Here is a 20,235-nt window from a genome sequence, read left to right as displayed (position 1 = left end):
TTCAATATTTAAAATCCTCCATTCACGTATTCTTAAACATCATCGTCTTGAATACGTTTTAATGAACAATGTACAGTAATAGCAAACAAACAACAATATATATATATATATATATATATATATATATATATATATATATATATATATATATATATATATATATATATATATATATTTGCACAGGACTAAAATACTTTATGTTGATATTTCACAAATGCGTTGTACTGGTTAATTATTATAGCAGGGGTTGTTCAAATGATTACAATTTTTAATCACAGGGTGGCTGTGGATTGATCACGATGAATTCAACCATTGGAAATATGCCATAAAAATTCTTATTTTCTCTTGTTTATTGTTGTAGGAACAGAAAGGTAAATGACAGAAGGTGTATATATACATTTTAAAAAAAATTATTAATTGAAAATACAAATGATGGTGTTAACACTGGACAAAAATATAATTTAAGTGTGTGATCTTATTCCTGCTTGGCATATCTGCCTGCCGCACCTCCTCCGGCACCCTTCTGGTCAGCTGCAGGGTCTTCAGCTGGAGCCACACGCACTAAAACAACTAAAACATAGGCCTACCACACCATAATTCAACTTGTGTGTGTGTGTATGTGTGTGCCCACGTTTTGGGGGACTGTTCATTTGTGCCAAAAAGCCAACGTTATGTTGATGTCACTTATTAATCACACACACCTCTGAAAACTGCAGACGTTTGTGTCCCAGGTGTGGTTACCTACAGGGGCGTGTTGATATGCAAATGAACTGCAGAGTCTCTGGCGTCTCATTTGTAGCTTTCCCGTGGGAGTGTTATATGTTAACGAGCTTTGAACCGTGACATCACTTTTCAAAGCTTTTTGGAATAGTGTGTCGATTGAATTTTTTTTCGACATAAGCAGCCCAGAAGAAACTGAAAGTGTGTCCTTTGTCATCGTGTGTGGGCTAAAAGGGACATCAAATAGGTACAAATTGTGCACAAACACCTGAAAAGTCAGTTTTTTCATAAAAAGTCCCCTTTCAATTTGGAATGTAAGGCCCAGATGGAGTCAGACAGTGATACCATCTGTGATAACGACCCTTCATCATTTACCACTTTATAAAAAGATGATACATAGGGGGGTTTAATGAGACAAGCCAAAGCATGTGTTTCAGACAGCTGAAACTCTCTAGATCTCTTTGGTCATCCTTCATATCACCTCGCAACCATCTAAAATAGTCAGTCTTTCATCTATTTTATGGTATGCAAGCAAAAACTATAGAATTTTAAGAAATGTATGTAAAGGCCTTTGCACACCGGGCGCGTTTTATTTGTGCGATTAATTCGTCAATTAACGAACGTATACAGAGTCAATACAAGCTTCCACACCAGCGCCGTAGTAATTTGCGTCTTTTATTTTTTCGAAATGAGTTTGATTTTTCTGGGACGTTGCTTCTTAAAGTGAGACGCGACAGAATTCACATTTCAAAACATTCGCTTTTACGTGCCGTTTATTCGCGTCGCGCCCGGTGTGCCAAGACCTTAAAGCATAATTAGTGTTCATGCAATGTCGTGTTGAGACAAAAACAAAATGCTTTTTCAGAAAATAGAGAACATTTTGCTGCAAAAGATAACTATCATCCTTTTCTTTCTGTGATCTGAAAAAACTCCACAGGGCTGAAAATTCTCATTGTGAGCAATGGCAGAGCCTTTTTTTAAATGTTGAATGACAACTGAATTTACAGCTGTAGTAATAAGGTACCTGCTGTGCTGGAGCTTCTCCCTTAGCTCACACTCAGTAGATATCCCACTGCCATACCACTAGGAGAGCTGCCGTTAAGTCTGCGTTAAAAGACAACATTGCTTTTTTTACTAGTTTTTTTAGCAACTGTTTTTTCCCTTGACTCTAGATGTGTACCGCTCTTCATCTTCATGTGAGTGTGGTTGATACACATATCTTGTTGGGCTCTGCATTCAGTGTAGTGTGTCCAGAAGCTGACTGATTGATTGATTCATACTTGCTTGTACTTTGGAAGGTCATTCACGGGATGATGTTTTCGTACAAATATCATGAGCAGGGAATTTATACGATTCATACGAATGGTAAAAATTATCCTGCATCGAAACGTTTGTAGATCTGTAATTATTCAGAAGCAGACTAGTGCATCATCTCGTCATGACAGTAGAACTGATTGAAGACCCCATCACCTTGTAGGGCCCACCACTTAAACATGGCAGGTAACTGCAGATTGTACCTGCATTCCAATACCCATCCTTTCTGCTATTTAGTATGGTTGCAAAAGATTTAGGATTTCCCAATTACTTGTGGTCAGATTTAGTATGCTTAAAAATACCGGAATGCCTACTATATCTATTCAAGATTTTTTATGTTAAAATTAGCATGCTATTTAGGCTATTCTGACCCAGAATCCAGTGCGCACTGCACTCTAAGTGATGTCACATCGACAGAGTCTCCAAGTGAAAATGACCAGGGATGGGACAGACATATAAGCAGGAGGCAAGATCAAGGTGCAACGTTACGATGAAATGAATAAGTAAAAGGATGTCCCAATTGTATCCCTAAACTGCATCCTAACTAGATTATTTTCACGATCAGTTGTAGTATGTAGAATAGAAGAAAGAAAGAGTGTGCGATTTGTAACGCAGCCGGAATCACACACAAAAGTTTTTGAAGTCCTCAAGGGTGTATCGTTTTTTCTGCTTGCTTTGCACATCGGCTTAATCCTCATAAACTATGCAGATTAGAGCATTGATCCTTGTAATCGATAGTAGAGTGCTATTAATCAAACCTGCATTGCAGGTCTGGCCTCGGGCTTTACAGTCACATGTGTTGTACGTGTGTGGCTTTATGTGAGCTGATGTGATTAACTGAGAAGAAAGCAGGGATGAGAGAGAAAGAATACTTGCTTTCAAAGAGCCAAATGAAGAGATTGTGGGATAGGCTTTCTAAACCAGAAAATCCAGCAAAATTACGTAGTGAAGCTGAAAGAACATGTTTTTGCAGGCTTTTTAACACAGAGTATACATTTAGTATAACGGACTAATGATAGTTACAATTAGAACACCTTATGTTGTAAATTCAGGTTGAACAAAAAGAAGAAAACTTCATTCAACCCACATTTCAACCTATTGGTAAAAAAGAATGCATTTAATATTGTTTGTGGCATGCATGTACACCATTCTGCTGGGTACAACCTATGAAATTAAACTACATAAAAGGTGGAGTCAGCAAATCTGTCCTGATGACGGAGCTAGATAAGTTGTCAGAGGATCACCAAAGTTATTACAATTAATCCTACATATGAGAATAATGTCTGTAGCAAACGTCATGGCAATCCATCCAGTAGTAGTGGAGATACTTAAACCTGCAGTGTGTAGAATTTTGGGTTTTATTTCCTAGCAGATTTTGTAGAAAGTAATTATAATATCCATAAGTACATTTAATTTAGTGCATAATAGCTGAACATTTTTTTTTATTATTATTTTTTCCCTTAGAAAGGGTCTCATATACTGTATGTCCATATTTCTGCATATCTTGGACCAAGACCTAGTGCCGCCATCTTGAAAGTGTCATAGTTGGAATGTCATCAGGTGCATTGTTTAGAAATTAGAATTGTTCTTGTCCTTGAAGGCCACTGTAGCTTCTGTTATTATTCGAAAGGGGTGGGGTTACCCAGGGAGTGTTGCATTCCAGAACTTTGTAGAACTTTCTTGATTATGTCATATTACACACTGCACCTTTAAGTCTGGACGGCAGTTGTGGACTGATGGACTTTTCCAATGATCGACTGACATTGACTGCCAGAGAAAAACTGAAGAAAGTAGGATTACCTTAAAAAAAAACTCCACCATGAAGCGGCCACATGCCAATAGCAATTCTCCTGTTTAAAACTTCCTGGATAGAAGGCAACTGAAAGGGTCTGGACATTTAACATGTCATTGGCCCTTGCAGCCTTTCTTTGGACCCAACGGATGGTACCGAGTGCTAGAGATGGCTTCATCAGGTAGAGTGAAGTACAACTCATTTTTTAACATGCCACTATGCCATATTGTCGGGCTAACTGGAACTATTTCAGAATCAACCCTTGTTCATTAAAATGCAGCCATGTTTATAACGTTAATGCATTTGACTCCCTCTCACACTGGGTAATAATACTGCTCGTTTGTCTGCCTGACAGCTTTTTACAGTACAGATCAATCCAACAACAGCTTGTAGATATGTGGGCTGTTTAACAACATTATGTTTAGTATCAGTTTGTTCATTGCTGGCGTAAATGCGTGAGTGCTAGCATGCTAGGTCGCTGTGAATTCATCATCAGTCTTGTCAGCCAGCATATGCAGATACATTTGACCATATGGGAATCAACATGGACTCTATACACACACTGTAGACCTTGATGCCACTCATTTTAGTGTGTAGTGACAACAAAACACTTTCAGTAACAGTAATAAACCTTGTCTTCAACACCTTGCATATTTCATTTCTCTTCATTCTGCAAACACTTTCACTGATGACTCACAGTGCTGAGATTAATGTAGGGTGTTTCTGAAGAGCGAATACTGTTGTGGAATACCGTAAGGATAATATATTGCATTGTCGATAAGATAATGTGAAATTGTTTCCTCGTAATGTGGATCAATTTTCAATTCACCTTTTGTTAGTACATTTCCAGTGATGGAATTTAGGAGATCCAAGAGAAATGCATTTTATAATAAATGACCCTTAATAGTGTTCCATTACAGTGCTTATATTCTTGACAGAATTGTTCAAATGATAGATATTGTTTTTTTCAACCAAATTATGGCTCACGACTAAAATACATAATACCTTGAAACACAAAATGTAGACACTGAACTCTGTCTTTGGTTCATTTTAACAGAACGGTTGATGTCTTCAAACAAAAGGGTGATGTCAATTTTAACTGGTTGGTTTGAGAAAATGAACCTCTGTTGTGCTGGTGCTTGTCTATCAACTATTAAAAACGTATACAAAAACTTTTCGACATGTGATTTAAAGGCGGGTGGGGAGACCAGGCCACGAGGCGCTCGCTTTTATCAACTGGTATATTAATGCCCAAAATGTTCCATGCATTTCAGGCAATCTATCATAATGTGGTCTAACAGAGGGCCTGCTGTCATTACAAGCCCATTTCCTTGCCAATATTTTCCCATTTCTAACATCGTGATGTCACTCCGTAATGGGACGAGGTGGGGTGTAACTGCATCCTTCCATTGGGGAGATGTAGTGTGTATGTGAATGTGTGTATAAGATAGAGAGTCAGAGTTTTTTTCTATGCATAGGATAATTTGCCCCTCTGTCTGTGTGTGTGTGTGTGTGTGTGTGTGTGTGTGTGTGTGTGTGTGTGTGTGTGTGTGTGTGTGTGTGTGTGTGTGTGTGTGTGTGTGTGTGTGTGTGTGTGTGTGTGTGTGTGTGTGTGTGTGTGTGTGTGTGTGTGTGTGTGTGTGTGTGTGTGTGTGTGTGTGTGTGTGTGTGTGTGTGTGTGTGTGTGTGTGTGTGTCTTATTGAGCTGGGTACAGGGTGAAGTGCTCGTGTCTGGGTTGGGTGAAAAGGAGAAAGGAGGAGGATTGATTCCAGGAGCTTTAAATAACACAATCTTCTCTCCTCCAGCTGAGTCCGCCAGACGTCTATCTGCCCAACATGTCACCCTACTCACCCCCTCTCATACACAACCACAGACTGTGTGTGTGTGTGTGTGTGTGTGTGTGTGTGTGTGTGTGTGTGTGTGTGTGTGTGGGCAGCCTTATACGTCGGTTCAACATGACCGACCAGAGTAAAAAAAATTGTCTGCTTATTGTCTCCCCAAAAAATTGTGCAGTTGGCTATACGCACATATAATCAATCATTTGTGCTGATGAATAGAAGCATTCCCTTTTTCTCAGAGTGACTCTTGTGTCCTCACATACAGTAGGAGCAGTGCGGCATGCTGCATGGTAAGTTTTCATCTTTGTTTGGAAAAATGTAATAGCAGGCTACTTTGTGAGAATACACACATGCGCTCACACTCTCGTTTGATAAAGATACGATTTGGTGATGTAATAAATTTGATAAAAGGGGATGGAGCGGAGGCATGTTTTTTTGGATCCAAAGCAAGTAACCATAAGTTTCCACATTTTAATGATCTGATAAAATCGCGACACTGCGTCAAATCTTTCCTTTGTTGCTGCGTAAAATGTGTAATTATTAATAAATTAAAAAATTCTCTATCCTAGAGAGGAAGAGCCAGGGTTTCTTGAAAATAATTACCTCTCCTTTGTAGTCAGACAGTATGAGTGCCATGCGATGCTACTTTTGTGGTGTTTCATTTGAACTGGAAAGCAAGCGGGGCATTCCAATCATTGATCATATTGTAAAGACTAATTAGCCAGGCGCTCTGGCTCAGTATCATGCATCTCTTTTTGTTCAGTGGCTTAATATGTGGAAATGGATGTTAAATGAGGTTCATTTATTTTTGAAACTCTGTTTATTATCTGTTTTATAACCCAGTCATAATGGATGATGTACATAGGAGGTTTTAGTCATACTTAAATTCACATTCACTTTTGTGTCTCACGATTGCGTTGATCATAGTCTAAGTATCTCAAACTCATTGTTAGTCAGACAACCATCCTCTCCTCCTCCATTGTTTTTCAGCAACAGTACTTACAGACGAGTGACGTCGGGAGAATGTTAACATTGTTTGGCTGTTAGGACGTGACAAAAACGTGTGAAAAGTTTGATATTTTCAACCTTGAGCGATGGACTTGTTTGACGCAAAGGACAGAAAATAGAGTGCTGTCCATTGCATGCAGTTTAAAATATTGATATTTTCATATACAGTTTTATTGCAAGCTGCATTATCATTATGATAATGAATCATTTTACTAATGGAAACAGGGTAAAATGATGTCCAATACTAGTTGCTTGTTGAACTGACGTAGGGTATTGCTGCATCATGTTAGTGATCCTCTATTTTGGGTCTTCATCTGTAAAATCTTAATTACATAATTATGTAATTATGTTTTGCGCATTTAGCGACATCTCCTGCAAGGGCCTCTCTCTCTCTCTCCCTCACACACATGCAAGCACAGGTAGGCACATCACTTCTGCTCTAGCTCCTTACAATAACAGCTTTCCATAATTACACAGTGTACGTTCTTGACAAACGGAAACACAAAATCATCAGTTTTTGAATTGTTTTGACAGTTTACGAGCCACGTGACCCTGATCTGTCACTAAGTGTTGTGGTCATTTAATTGTATCATTGTTGTGTATGTTTTTTTGTGTGCGATATGTCACGATTAAAGTCCCATTTATCAGTCAATCAGATAAAAAGTGCTATAACTGACTATAAAGAAAGCTGTAACACTTAGACAATAGACAGTAACAGTTTTTTGGCTATTTCTGTCAATTTATCTACAGACAGCGCTGGTAGAAGGCATAGGTTACAAGCTTGTATGGCTCTTTAAAGGCACAACTCCTCTCTTCTGGTATATCCGCACTATATTTGCATGTTGTCTAGCCTTTCCATTTTCTCCGGCTGAATAGCTGGTGTGTTGCAGCCAGCATATATATTAGCGAGCTGCTGGTTCCTTACCCATCCTCTGACTCAGACTTTATCATCATGTTGCCATTACTAGCCCACATCCAGCCATAGCACCTCCCTGCTTACAAAAATGTATTTCTAATATCTAATTTCTAAACATGGGGAAGAGTGTGAACATTGAACAGTTTTTCTTAATTGTTAAAACAGTTTTTTTTACTTTAACATTCCAAAACTTCAAATTGAATGCATTTTTTAAAAAAGTGTTCACAAATTAGAACAAGAAAATGTATTTGCTGTCATGAAAATGGAGTAATGCTGCCAGACACGGACTGCAGAGTGAAAACTGGCATTGTCCTCAACTATCAAGTAGATTGGGTGCTCTGCCTGCTTACCGTCTTTCTTCTCAGGTTACAATAATCCTGATTACAATATAAATCCAAATAATCATGATAATTATTCTTGCCATAATCAAACAGCCCTAGAGTCCACTATGTACACTGTGAGGGTAATGAGTAGATGGATGGCCAGGTGTTCAAACTGAACACGTGAAAACAATGGTTACACCTATTCAGGGAGACTGTCAGCCATGCCCACACACACACACACACACACACACACACACACACACACAGAGGCAGACAGGAGACACGGTAAATCACTGGCAAAAATAACTACACTAGGAGCCCAGCCAGGACTATGAGAGTGTCTTGAAAGAGCATGTGGCCTTTAACAAAAGAGTCATGAAGCGTAGCAGTGTGTGGAAACTGGGGGGGAAATGAGGCACATCATGCCACATAGTGAGCTTTAGAGGTGCTATTAGGAAGGCTTTTATGTTGTTGCTTTGAACAGATGCTCGCTAGGTTTTTTTTGTTGTCATGCCAAGTCCCTGCTGGCTCTTGATTCATTGTAAATCTGCAGAGATGAGAAGCATCAATCTTCTCATTTCAATTTTTACCCTCAAGAAATTGAAAAGTTTATTTCCAGAATAGTTAGATCTATTCTTTATATGGTTGTTAATCAGCCCCATTTTTTTCTTTTTATTTACAGTTTTCTAAATTATTATTATAGGACTGTTTATTAATGGGTCACATTTTTTCCTCTTCATTAAATTAATCAGTGGGCTACACTGTGTCCCGCTGCTATGATGTCACCATAGTTCCATAGCTGCTAGATGTCAATATAGTAACGTAGCTGCTGTGGCCAGAGCCGATTAATTACTTTGCGTCTCTCGCCATCAGGCATATAGCTCACCTACCAAGTAAGGGTGCTGTCGGCAGTGGAAACGCAAGCAAGATCTATTGGTTACCATTCTGTACCAAACCATACCGTACCCTACCGAACTGTACAGGAAGTTTAGAGTGCAGTTACTTCACTGGCCTGTAAGGAGCCCTGACCTCAACCCCACCCTGTACTTATTCGGATATAGTGGAACACAAACTCAGCCAGACCTTATCAGCCATCATCAGTGTTGGATCTCACGAATGCTCATGAGGATGAATGGGAGAAAATACCAGCACCATGGGTCCCAGAATCGGCTGAACAGCCTGAAATAAGAACAGTGGAGGTTTTTACGACATATAATGCCAACGTCTTGCAATGTAAAGTTTTACAAAGTCTAATTATGAGTAGGGGAAGGTGGGGTGATTTGTGCAACTTTTTACTCAAAGTGATTTTAAAGTGAGGCCTTGACAGTTATGTCTCCAACTCAAATATGTACATATATTTCAGGATGTTGTGCATCCCTGGCAATAAAAACTTTGGATCTGGAATAAACTGTTTAAGAAATATAGCTTTCGGAAAAAAAGTTGTCTTGTCGCACAATGACAAAGTCACCATCATCATCTTTCTGGCCATCTGAACTCTCATCAGTGGTGTCGTTAAGTGGAATTGAGATGTCACTCTCTTCTGAGCTACTGTAGACAATCACTTTCTTTTGGTGACCAGCGTATACAGCCATGCCACTGGCACAACTCTCAGAAATGTACTTTGCACTAGTTGCTCCGTGCTTGTGGAACCAACTGCCACCTGACAAATGTGATTCCCCCTACATTTCTGCCTTTAAATCAAGGCTCAAAACCCATATGTACACCCTGGTGTTTCCTCCCCATTAACCTCTGCACTACTTACTTACCTCTGCACTACTATCTGTGTTTATGTGGATGTATGGGCTTTACGTCTTTTATTTTGGTTATTGTTATTTTACCTTCATTGTTTACCTACTGAATGCACTATGTACAGCACTTTGGACAGTGCAAACTGTCATAAATGTGCTTTTATAAATACATTTTACTTACTTACTTACTTATAACTCACCCAGGCCCTTGTGCACAAATCACCCCATCCCCAGAATTTTGGATAATAGGCATGATGCAGCAATTTAGGGTTGACATTGTGCTAACTATATAGACTCAAAGTGTAGCATACCAAAGCACTAAAACATGTGTCAAATGTTTTCAAACGTGTCTATAATTGTTCAGACACAATAATCAAAAAACCTTGATCATGGAAATTTTACTTTGAAAGGCAAAACACAGTTTTTTGAGCTTAAATGTGCTTATATCTTATTCCTTGTGTCTCCCTTCTTTACAGGATGAGTCAAATGGATGGCTCTTCTTAAATATGTGGTCACATTTCCAATTTCTTCCACGGTTTTCTAGAAACAAGGGGTTTTGCAACTTCCAAAATGCACAAATCACCCCACCTTCCCCTATAACGTTTTGGTTACCATACTCTAAACTACGCTGTATGCTATGTTGTTTTTTTCTTTTGAGATACCCTTGGGATTAAAATGACTGACAGTGTATCTTGTGTCCTCTCACCTTTTGGCAGGTATCTGGCTCAAACCCAGCCGGACATCGCGGATGAAGGAGAAGAGAGCAGACTTTGTGGCAGGATGCCTGGGTGGAAGAGTCATTGCAGCTGGGGGTCTAGGTCAGCACTTACTTTCTTTTTACCACTCTTTTTTTTCAGTCTCCTCTTTTCCTTCAATTCAACAAAGCACTGCGCTCTGAGCCAAGATTGAAGGAAAGGGTAGAATGACCTTATTATTTGTAGGTATATCATAGTATAAAATTAAGTTCTTCAGTTCAGCATTTAAAAAGGATTACACTCATTATTACAATAACACCTTTTGTAGTGATGTGGTACACTCTTCTGGGAACTTGATGTGTTAATGTGAGTGTTCATATTAGGTGTATCACCTCAAATTGATTCCAACACAGCAATGTGCCTGATACTCTCTTCTGAGTGCAGTGTGTGATTCAAAGTGAAACACACTAGAATCATTCTAAACAGGACATGTGATACAACTTCGGGTTGTATCTGCTCTACTCCGGAGAAAAAATAATTAAACGCTTAGAAGTTCTGTTAAATGAACGATCTCAAAATATGCAGAAATCGGTTGTATTCGATAATCCAGATGAATAGAGTATTTTCGTGAAAGCCTCTTTACAGGCCTCTATTAAATGCAGGGTGAGGGTCATGTGAGCAATGGACAAAGACAACGATGTCAATGGGCTAGTTTCCCATACTAATCTTTATTAAGGACTCAGATGGTCCACTCACATCCAACATACACACACACATAGAACACATTAAAATACATTACTCAATAAAATACTGTACTAAAATAGGTGCAAGCTATCATGCCAATGCTTTGGAAGCCTGGATGTGAACCTATAGCCCATCATAGGGTTGGTTAAGGCTATAATGATGCTATTTTCTGATAAATCCAATCGACACATGAAATTGAACATTAACTTTCGTAACAGTGCCTGACATGTAGGTACATTAGAGGACACAAATAACTGGCTAGCACTGTGCCACCTAGGAACACGGAGCAACAACCTCATGGCATCATTATATGCCACTCTAAGCTCTGCTTACATAGCTATGCTAGCTGTAGAAAAAGCAGTGACAAAGAGAACTCAAACTGCCCTTAAATAACTTAAGCTACCTACAGCCAAGAGAAAAACTCAGTATTGCGTATTACAAACACACGCTCTCACACACAAACAAATTAATTTCCCATTACCTTTCCATTTTCTGCTTGACTGAGGTGCATTAGTTAAACTTCTAGTGTGTGGTAAGAAAAAATCCACCAGAAGTCAGTTTTTGTCCTCCATGCCATGCTTGTTAAGCTGATATTGAGGCCATTTCTGAACACCTTCATGCAACATTAAACACACACATTCAGGTCTATAGATTACATTTATAAAAAAAACATGTATTCCCTGCAAGGTTATATACAGTATCTCTACATACACACAGATAACTTGGCCCATGGAATTTTTAACTTAAACATGTCAATAGAAGTAGATATATGTTGTATTTTTTCATCTATTAATTATCGGCATATCAAGTTTGAGATTTTGTTGAAGAAAAGATGGTGTTAAACCATTTCTTAGATTATATGCACACTTTTTTAAACTGTTAAGGCTTAATGCTTGATGGCACTGTTTAGGAAGAGTTTGATGTTTTAACATTTATAATCTTACATTTTTTACAATTTTAATTTCTGTTGTTTATCCTCCTCAATGTCAAAGAGGAAGCATTTGATCAGATGAGCAGAATTTTTTCTATGCAACAATAATGACCAGGCTTCAATACCATTATAACAATCTGTGCATAATGCATATTAAGCTTACAATTAGCCCTCCTATTCATTAAAAGTTAGTTGCTGTCCACCACTCAGTGACGGTCGATAGTGGCGTGACACAAGTGAAGACTGTGTGTGTGTGTGTGTGTGTGTGTGTGTGTGTGTGTGTGTGTGTGTGTGTGTGTGTGTGTGTGTGTGTGTGTGTGTGTCTGTGTGTATGTGTGTATGTGTGATTGTTGTGTGTGTACAAGACAAAGAAAAACCCAATATTGCCCTGCTGAGAGAGAGAATGAAGTGGATTTATGTGTGTATGTATTTCCTACAATGAAAAATACGGCAAGGGAGAAAAAGTGAAAAGAATAGAAGTACAGTCGGTGTTATATTATTCTCTGTGTGCGTGTCAGTGTGAGTCTGGCTTGCCATTTAATCCATGAGGATATTTTGGGCTTGTGAGTCATAGCTGGTTATTATGGCACATTTCCAACCCTCTGCCTTTTGACGTGGGAAATACCAGAAGGAAAATACATCCACAAAGACCAAAGATCATCTATAATGCAGTGCTACCTTTTTGTGTGGGCGCATTTAGAATGCTTTACTGTACTGTACAGTTCAGGTTAGGATGAAGGGGTTAGGATCAGGGGTGGATTACTGCACGGGCACACCGGGCACAAGCCCTTAGCCAGAGATACTTATAGTAACTTTTCATGTTGCATAGTCAAAGAGTTCAGTCACTCATGTCAATAACAGGGTCCAAAAAGGAATAGCCTAAATATAAGGATACTCAATAAAATTTTACAAGATAGAAATCATCATGGGCCCCTCAACTAGTAGGGGAGAAATACGAAAGCAAGTTAAAAACAACAGCATTAGTAGCTCTGTCAAAGGGCTTTGAAGGCCCCCTCACACATACAGAAATAAGCTTTCTATGTGTGAATTCTAAATTGTTCATAAAAAGTAGCTATCCACCCTTTATCTGTTGAAATGGGCCCCTCCATCATAGAACATGGGTCTGCAGACCACTGTACTGTTTTTACAGTTGCAGAGTAAAGAGTGCTGCCTGTTAAAAACAATCTGAAAAATAATGTTCCTTCTGCATCTCAGGATTTGATATAGCCTCTAAAATGTCTTCTCAAAGTGCACCAGATTGATGCATTTTACTTTAAAAAGGTAAAAAAAAATCCGGGGGAGCATGCCCCCGGACCCTCCAACAAGGTACAGGGTCCCTCCAACAGTATCCCAAAATCTTGTGGGAAACACTGACTTCCTTAATATGTTTTTGCCATTAATTGTATGTATCTGTGTGGAAAGTCAGTGTACCTGACTGGATAGGGACGAGTGAGGGGCCCATTAAGAGTTTGTGCCCAGGGGCCCATTATCTCATAATCCGTCTATGGTTAGAATGGCATGTGTTGTATTACTCAAGCAATGTAAGTCATATGTGTTGGTTAAATGCCCAATTATTATTATGGGCTAGGGTTAGGGAGATGACCCCAAACACAATGTGGTGTTTGGGGGTCTTGATAATTTACCACCTTGCCTGTTGGTTTTACTAAATATGGATACACACACACACACACACACACACACACACACACACACACACACACACACACACACACACACACACACACACACACACACACACACACACACACACACACACACACACACACACACACACAAACACAAACACACACACACCTTTAATTGTGGTGGTGGAATGAAGCGTTCTGTTCCTGGTTCACTCTTTTCTTCATGCCTGTTGCCACACCAATCAGTGACAGCAGGACACAGTCTAAATGTTGTAAACTGGCTGTCAGTCTGATACACTGCTCTAGGAGGATTTCCCTGGTTGGACATGTAAACTAAGCTAGTGGACTCTATACTGGTGCTTGACGTAAACATGTGTCTATATTCCTGGATAAAATGGTAGTGACAGCGATAACGTTGGCTAGCGATGCTATACTTTCTATCTGTAAAGGTTAAGAGCGAAACAAGTAGAATTAACTTTTTTCTGGGAATGTATTAGAAATAGAAAGTGGAGAAAATGAAGATAGGGATTTATTTGTATTAACTTAATGGAGAAAGATGCAGTTAGTTAAAGGAGAACAGCACAAAAGGATGGAAGATAAAATTGAGAGGGGGAGCAGACCGGAGGAGGAGTGGCTGGATAAGTGGCTGGTTGAATTGACATGACGTCTGTGAGCCACGAATCAAAGACACGACAGGAGGCCTCAGAGTGTGTTTGTGTTCTCTGTGTGTGTGTGTGTGTGTGTGTGTGTGTGTGTGTGTGTGTGTGTGTGTGTGTGTGTGTGTGTGTGTGTGTGTGTGTGTGTGTGTGTGTGTGTGTGTGTGTGTGTGTGTGTGTGTGTGTGTGTGTGTGTGTGTGTGTGTGTGTGTGTGTTGGTCCGTATGTGTGTCGTTATAAAACAATAATGAAGGAGCCAAGGCCTGAGCTGTTTTTTAAAAGAACAAACTGGAACTGCCACTTTGTTCCCCCGACAAAATGATGATTACAGACAGACAGAAACACACACACACACACACACACACACACACACACACACACACACACACACACACACACACACACACACACACACACACACACACTATACACTGCTCCATATTATATTATTTGTGGACTCGCTGTGATGTGGGTCTCCATGGTGACGGCAACAACTTACTGCTGGCTGATGTATAATGGCAGGGAGAGAGGGAGAGAGGGAGAGAGGGAGAGAGGGGGAAGGAAAGAGTGACATCTGCATTTAAATCAATGGGAAAGACGACAGAAACTGGTCACATTTAATGAAAAAAGTGAGAGTTGCCCAGTCAAATTATTACACAAGTTACTACCGTACTTTCTGTACTATAAGCCGCACTGGACTATAAGCCGCAGGTGTTATAATGTTTAATTACCATATGTAAGAGTTCGTGCACAGAGGGGATTGTCGGGAAAGAGATGGCTGCTTGAGGAAGCTCCCATATATTAACATTTCAACAAACAAGTTGCATATTTGCATAACGTACGTAAGTGTTACCATTTTGTGCAATAGTAGCTATTAGGGATGGGCACGAGTGTTTTCGCTACTCGTGTGATCGCTTGCATTCCTCGAGGATCAATCGATTCCTCGTTAAACTTTTTTCTATTTTTAGAACGCAACGCATCTGTCTACAGAACAACGGTTGACCGCAATAAAGCGCTCAATGCTTATGTCAAACAGTCACAGTTGCCATATGATATTAAGGATTTATTTTCCACAAGTTTAAAACACATTTTCCTAACTGAAAGTAATTAAATAAGTGGGCCACAATTTAAACCGATCGAGTAGGTCTGCGGTGGAGAGAGAAAAAAGAGAGAGAAAAAAAGCATGGGCTGTAGTTGGCTAACAATCAAAATAGACATTTAAAATAAGAAGGGCAGCAAATACAATAAAATTATTGTCCTACAATTTAAACACATAGATAGGCTAAATAACTCACCAAAGCAGTAGAAGTAGTAGTATATCCAACCGCGTAATGCTCACTCCTGTCCGTGACTAATTACCGCGACTAATTCCTCGTTAACGGAACGTTACACCGGTCGGCTTTTGAATCTCAATCCTATATTCCATAATAAAGGCTTCTTAAATGTTGTTTGCTCGAATGTGCCCGAAGTCAGCCTGGCTTCTTTACGTGACTTTCCAAGTTTTCCAGCACCCAGTGTTGCCAACTTAGCGATTTTGTCGCTATATTTAGCGACTTTTCAGCCCCCCTGGCGACTTTTTTTTCAAAACAGCGACAAGCGACAAATCTAGCTTTTTTTTCTGGTGTAATTGGTGACTTTTTCGCCGAAGCAAGTATCACTTTTAACGCTTCTCAACCGTTCTCAACGAGCAGCGAGAGCCTCCCGGCCCGTCCCCCGTCACAGAGCCACTGACAGACGGCCCGGTCCTCGCGCAGCAGCCCCTCCCAGCTGCGGTCAGAGCAGGAGATACACCTCTCCGCTCGTGTTCCGTTAGCATCACTATTAGCAGTTAGCAGCTTTTCCCACCTCTTCTACAGTCTACGAGTAGTGCAATTCAAAATGTTATGCAGTGCTTTTTTAAACCATGAGCATGTATGATTACTCCTAGACTTAACATTACCACGTTGGTTGTTTATGCGATTGTCACATTCATAACACTAGAACCTCATCTATTCAAATATTACTGTATAAAACCCCTGTCTACAAATATGCAAATTAGGCGATGACGTCATCTACAAATATGCAAATTAGGCGATGGCGTCATCTGTCGACTTCTAGCGACTTTTTGGACAGCCAATAGCTACTTTCCTTACTGAAGAGTTGGCAACACTGCCAGCACCGCATTCAGCTCCGCGGTGCTGTGGACAGCACTGGCTGCGCTGCACGGAGGTGGCAGTTATTTGCGGTTTCTGTTTGACACAACGCTTAGTTTATTTAACTTGGATCAAAATATTTAATTTTGTTAAACTTTATATCCGTTTTGTGCCGTTTTGTACACGTATATAACATTTTAAAATAGGGGCGGCCGGCCGGCCGGCCTAAAGGCTACAAACACTAAAAAAAACAAAAAACGATTTTCCTCATCCACCAATCGAGATCATTTGAAACGAGGAGTACTCGAGTACTCGATTACTAACGCCCATCCCTAGTAGCTACAGAATATATACTGTGCTGTGTAATAACAGGGTCGAAAAACGGGGAAAAAGTCGCGGCTAATAGGCCGAAAAGTACGGTATTTGCTTTAAATAAATACTTAAGAAAGTAAAAAGTGCAAATTTTTGCTAGAAAAATTATCAAACAAAATTGCATCCAGTATTAAAGACATTCAGCAATTAAAATATATTTTAAGCGGCCACAGAGGTCTGGTTACATCACTTTTTTCTGATCCAGGCCACCTTAGCCACTACTAGAATAACACAGCCAAAACTTCATCTGATCTGCCTGGGGTCGAGTTGTCACACGGGTTATATAGACATAGGGTTAAGACAATTCATGGATTATAAAAGGACAATATTTCTGGTTATAAATTGATTTTAATTCTGTTTTTTTCTTCAAACTGGCCATTGTGATTCCTACAATACTATAGAAGTGCATTGCTTAATCAATGGAAAAGCCTTTTAAACAGCGTGACGGGTCCTTCCAAATGCTGAATTGTTTTAAGGGAAATATGGCTAACTGAATCAGCAACTGCAGGCAACATAACTGATGCAAAAAGGACTTTTCGAAAAAGAAAAGCGTAAAAAATATCTCATAACAAAATGCAGTGGCTACAGGGCTGCGATACTCAACAGTCAGTAGAGTAACTCAATATCTGATAAACTAGCAATGTCAGCTCTCAGATCTCAGTCTACTTCTGAAGACTCACAAAAGGTGAGGAGAATTCAAATTTCAGATTCCACTAAAAATATAGATATTGATTCGAATAGTTTTAAATTGGTGGTTGTACAGTCATTTTATTTTGGTAAAGGGATTGCAACACGCTTCTGTATAGCTGCAGACAAAAGCTCTTTAAAGAAAGGTTATTATATTAATAGAGACTATTTTTGGTGTGTGTTTATGACAACAAGGGAGATAGTCATGCAGATTCTTTGTCACATAACTGTAGGAGGTGTTGTTATTTAGCATTTTGTGTGTGTATATATTTACTTGAAAAACTCTATCCACGCGTGTGTCACCTGCCCTCATTACTGGTAGGTAGTGTACACATTCATAAGCTTGAAGTGTCATATTTTAATGAGGTGTATGTATGTGTGTGTGTGTGTGTCAACTATGGAAAATGAATCCTGTCCATAAATATTTGAATCTCATGAACAATTGAATACTTAAGCACTATGGAATTATTCGTGTTCATGACACTGAATGATTTAACGTAAGTCAGTCAATTTATTTATTTGAATTCCCCTCTTTGAAAATGTCAGTTGTCAATTGCAAGTTATACAATTTCAAAAACGTTTTCTATTTCTAATAGTTTTAAGGGTGCATATGTTTAGAATTAAAATTCAAAACACCCAATAATCCAAAACTACATTCAAATTCAATACGTTTAATTATATCTAGAATGTATTCCAAAAAGTCCAAAAATGTATACTTGCTACTGACTGTCAAGTTCAGACACTAATATTCAACCTGTGAAATTCACACCTGAACAGTAAGTAAAATGCTTTGTATTCCATACTGATTAAATTTTCACAACTAGGTAATCAATTGTTCATACCATTCAGATCTTTTTGGCCATTTTTCGCTTCCATAGTTCACTCAAAAAAATATATATATCTGGCTAATACTGCATTTAGTCGCTGTCTGGCAGAAACCTTTTATCTCCATTCTTTTTCTTCAAAGAAAGATGATAATATAAATAAAGATATAGATGATAGATCATAGATCAGTGCTTTTGGTCTTAATTTCTGTGTGTGTGTTTTTAAAAAGTTTTAACCAATGAGAAGTAGTAAAAAGAGCTTGTGAATTGACGACGCATAGTTCATTTATTTTGAAAATACTGGTGTTGTTTTGTTCCCTGAGAAATGACCATTCTGGAGATACGAGGTTTCTGCCCGACAGCCATTTGATAAATGACTGCACCTTTAAAATTTGGTTCCTTTCCATGTTCCAGGTAATGAGCCTTCCCCGTTGGGCACCGTGGAGAGCTACAACCCGGTGAAGCGGCGCTGGGAATACGTGGCGCCCATGCCCACTGCACGCTGCTCCTGTGCCAGCCTGCAGAGAGACAACATGCTCTTCGTCATTGGTGGAGTGGCCCAGGGACCTAGTGATGCTGTCGAAGCTCTCTGCCTACCCGAAACAGTGTGACGCATACACACACACACACACACACACACACACACACACACACGCGCTTACTAACACACAGGAAAATAAACCAGCTCGGATATTGTTCATTGTTCTTGTCGTGTATGTGCATAAATACAGACACAATCACAATGAATTGGATGAACCGATTACAACTCAACATACTTTTCTACCTTTTTATCCAACCTGTGGATTCTTCTTGTACACTAAGGGATGTAAGGAAGAAAAAAAAAACTCTTTCACATTCAACAAGAATTTTCAAAATGGAGGCTGCTGCTGCTGCTGCTGCTGGGACAGTTTGTGTGACAGAGCTGGACCAGATTAGAAGAAGACTGCTGCTGTGACTGGCGAGGACATAAAAAACAGACAGATTTTCTGCTGAAATCTGGTGTCAAGGACAAAAGGAGAAATAGCAAAAAAAAAAAAGTGTCAACTCGCCTTTGAACTGTTGCACATTTCTTTTTTCAACAATCAAAGCAGGGTACTTTTCTGGATAGTTATAGGAACATAGGGCCATATCTGTATCTCTTCTTTGCAGTGGCAATAGGTCTCCCCCCCTGCTGCTGCTGCAACCGCTCCCAAACTTTTTCTATGACCTTAGAAATGACACTTTGTTGAGTCTTAGACCGTGACGTGTGGTGTGAAAGTTAGCGCTGCTTGCAAACGCTATACAACAGTGTCAACAACAGTGAGCCTCTGGAAACCTGGTCTAAAATAGTAAAAAAAAAAAAAAAAAAATGATATCAAAGTCGGGTGTCTCAGTAAGCTTTGACAGACAGCTGATTGAAAATAAATGTTCATAGCCTATATATATTTTAAAACGTAGTATTAAAAAAAACGTGTTAGTTTTTAGATTGTTTGACAGGACTGCGTGGGCGTGGCCGTATCAAAGGTCTCCATTGCAACAGTCATTGTTTTTATAGAACGTTTGGGCACAGAAGTGCTGTGATTGGTTCAAAATACTTACTGTGTAATACCAACCAGAGCCTCATCTAAAAGGAATTTCTGTAACATTTATCAAATTGAAATTAAAATATCTTTATATTGGATTGATAAATTTGCCCAACTTTTTTCAGATGCTTTACTATCATGCAACTGACTCCCCAAATTAAATAGGTGGAAGGGATTGGTGGATTTGGTTTTACAGGGGGCTTAACCACATGTTCACACCACAAGTCAGAAGCCCAAACTATTTTCATCAAGTGAAACGTCAGCAGATGTTGACCATAGTCACTGTGTTTCCTTCAGTTTTAGTTGCAGAAAAGTTGACTGTGATC

At 39.3% G+C, this 20,235-nt stretch overlaps 1 protein-coding gene across 1 annotated transcript in view; it reads left to right on the top strand.

The window, feature by feature from the left end:
* Positions 1-18,958, top strand: part of klhdc8b (kelch domain containing 8B) — a gene marked incomplete at both ends in the record, with an annotated part of 103,072 nt that extends 84,114 nt beyond the window's left edge. Inside the window, 2 exons of the mRNA XM_080031858.1 lie at positions 10,377-10,478; positions 18,762-18,958. Of these exons, the coding sequence (XP_079887984.1) occupies positions 10,377-10,478; positions 18,762-18,958 (299 nt within the window). The remainder of the gene's footprint in view (positions 1-10,376; positions 10,479-18,761) is intronic.
* Positions 18,959-20,235: the final 1,277 nt, after the last annotated feature.

This window comes from Ammodytes marinus (assembly GCF_949987685.1).
Source record: "Ammodytes marinus genome assembly, chromosome: 7".
Taxonomy (NCBI): domain Eukaryota; kingdom Metazoa; phylum Chordata; class Actinopteri; order Uranoscopiformes; family Ammodytidae; genus Ammodytes; species Ammodytes marinus.
Note: the sequence above shows the minus strand (reverse complement) of the source record. Positions and strands in the feature narration are given on the sequence as shown.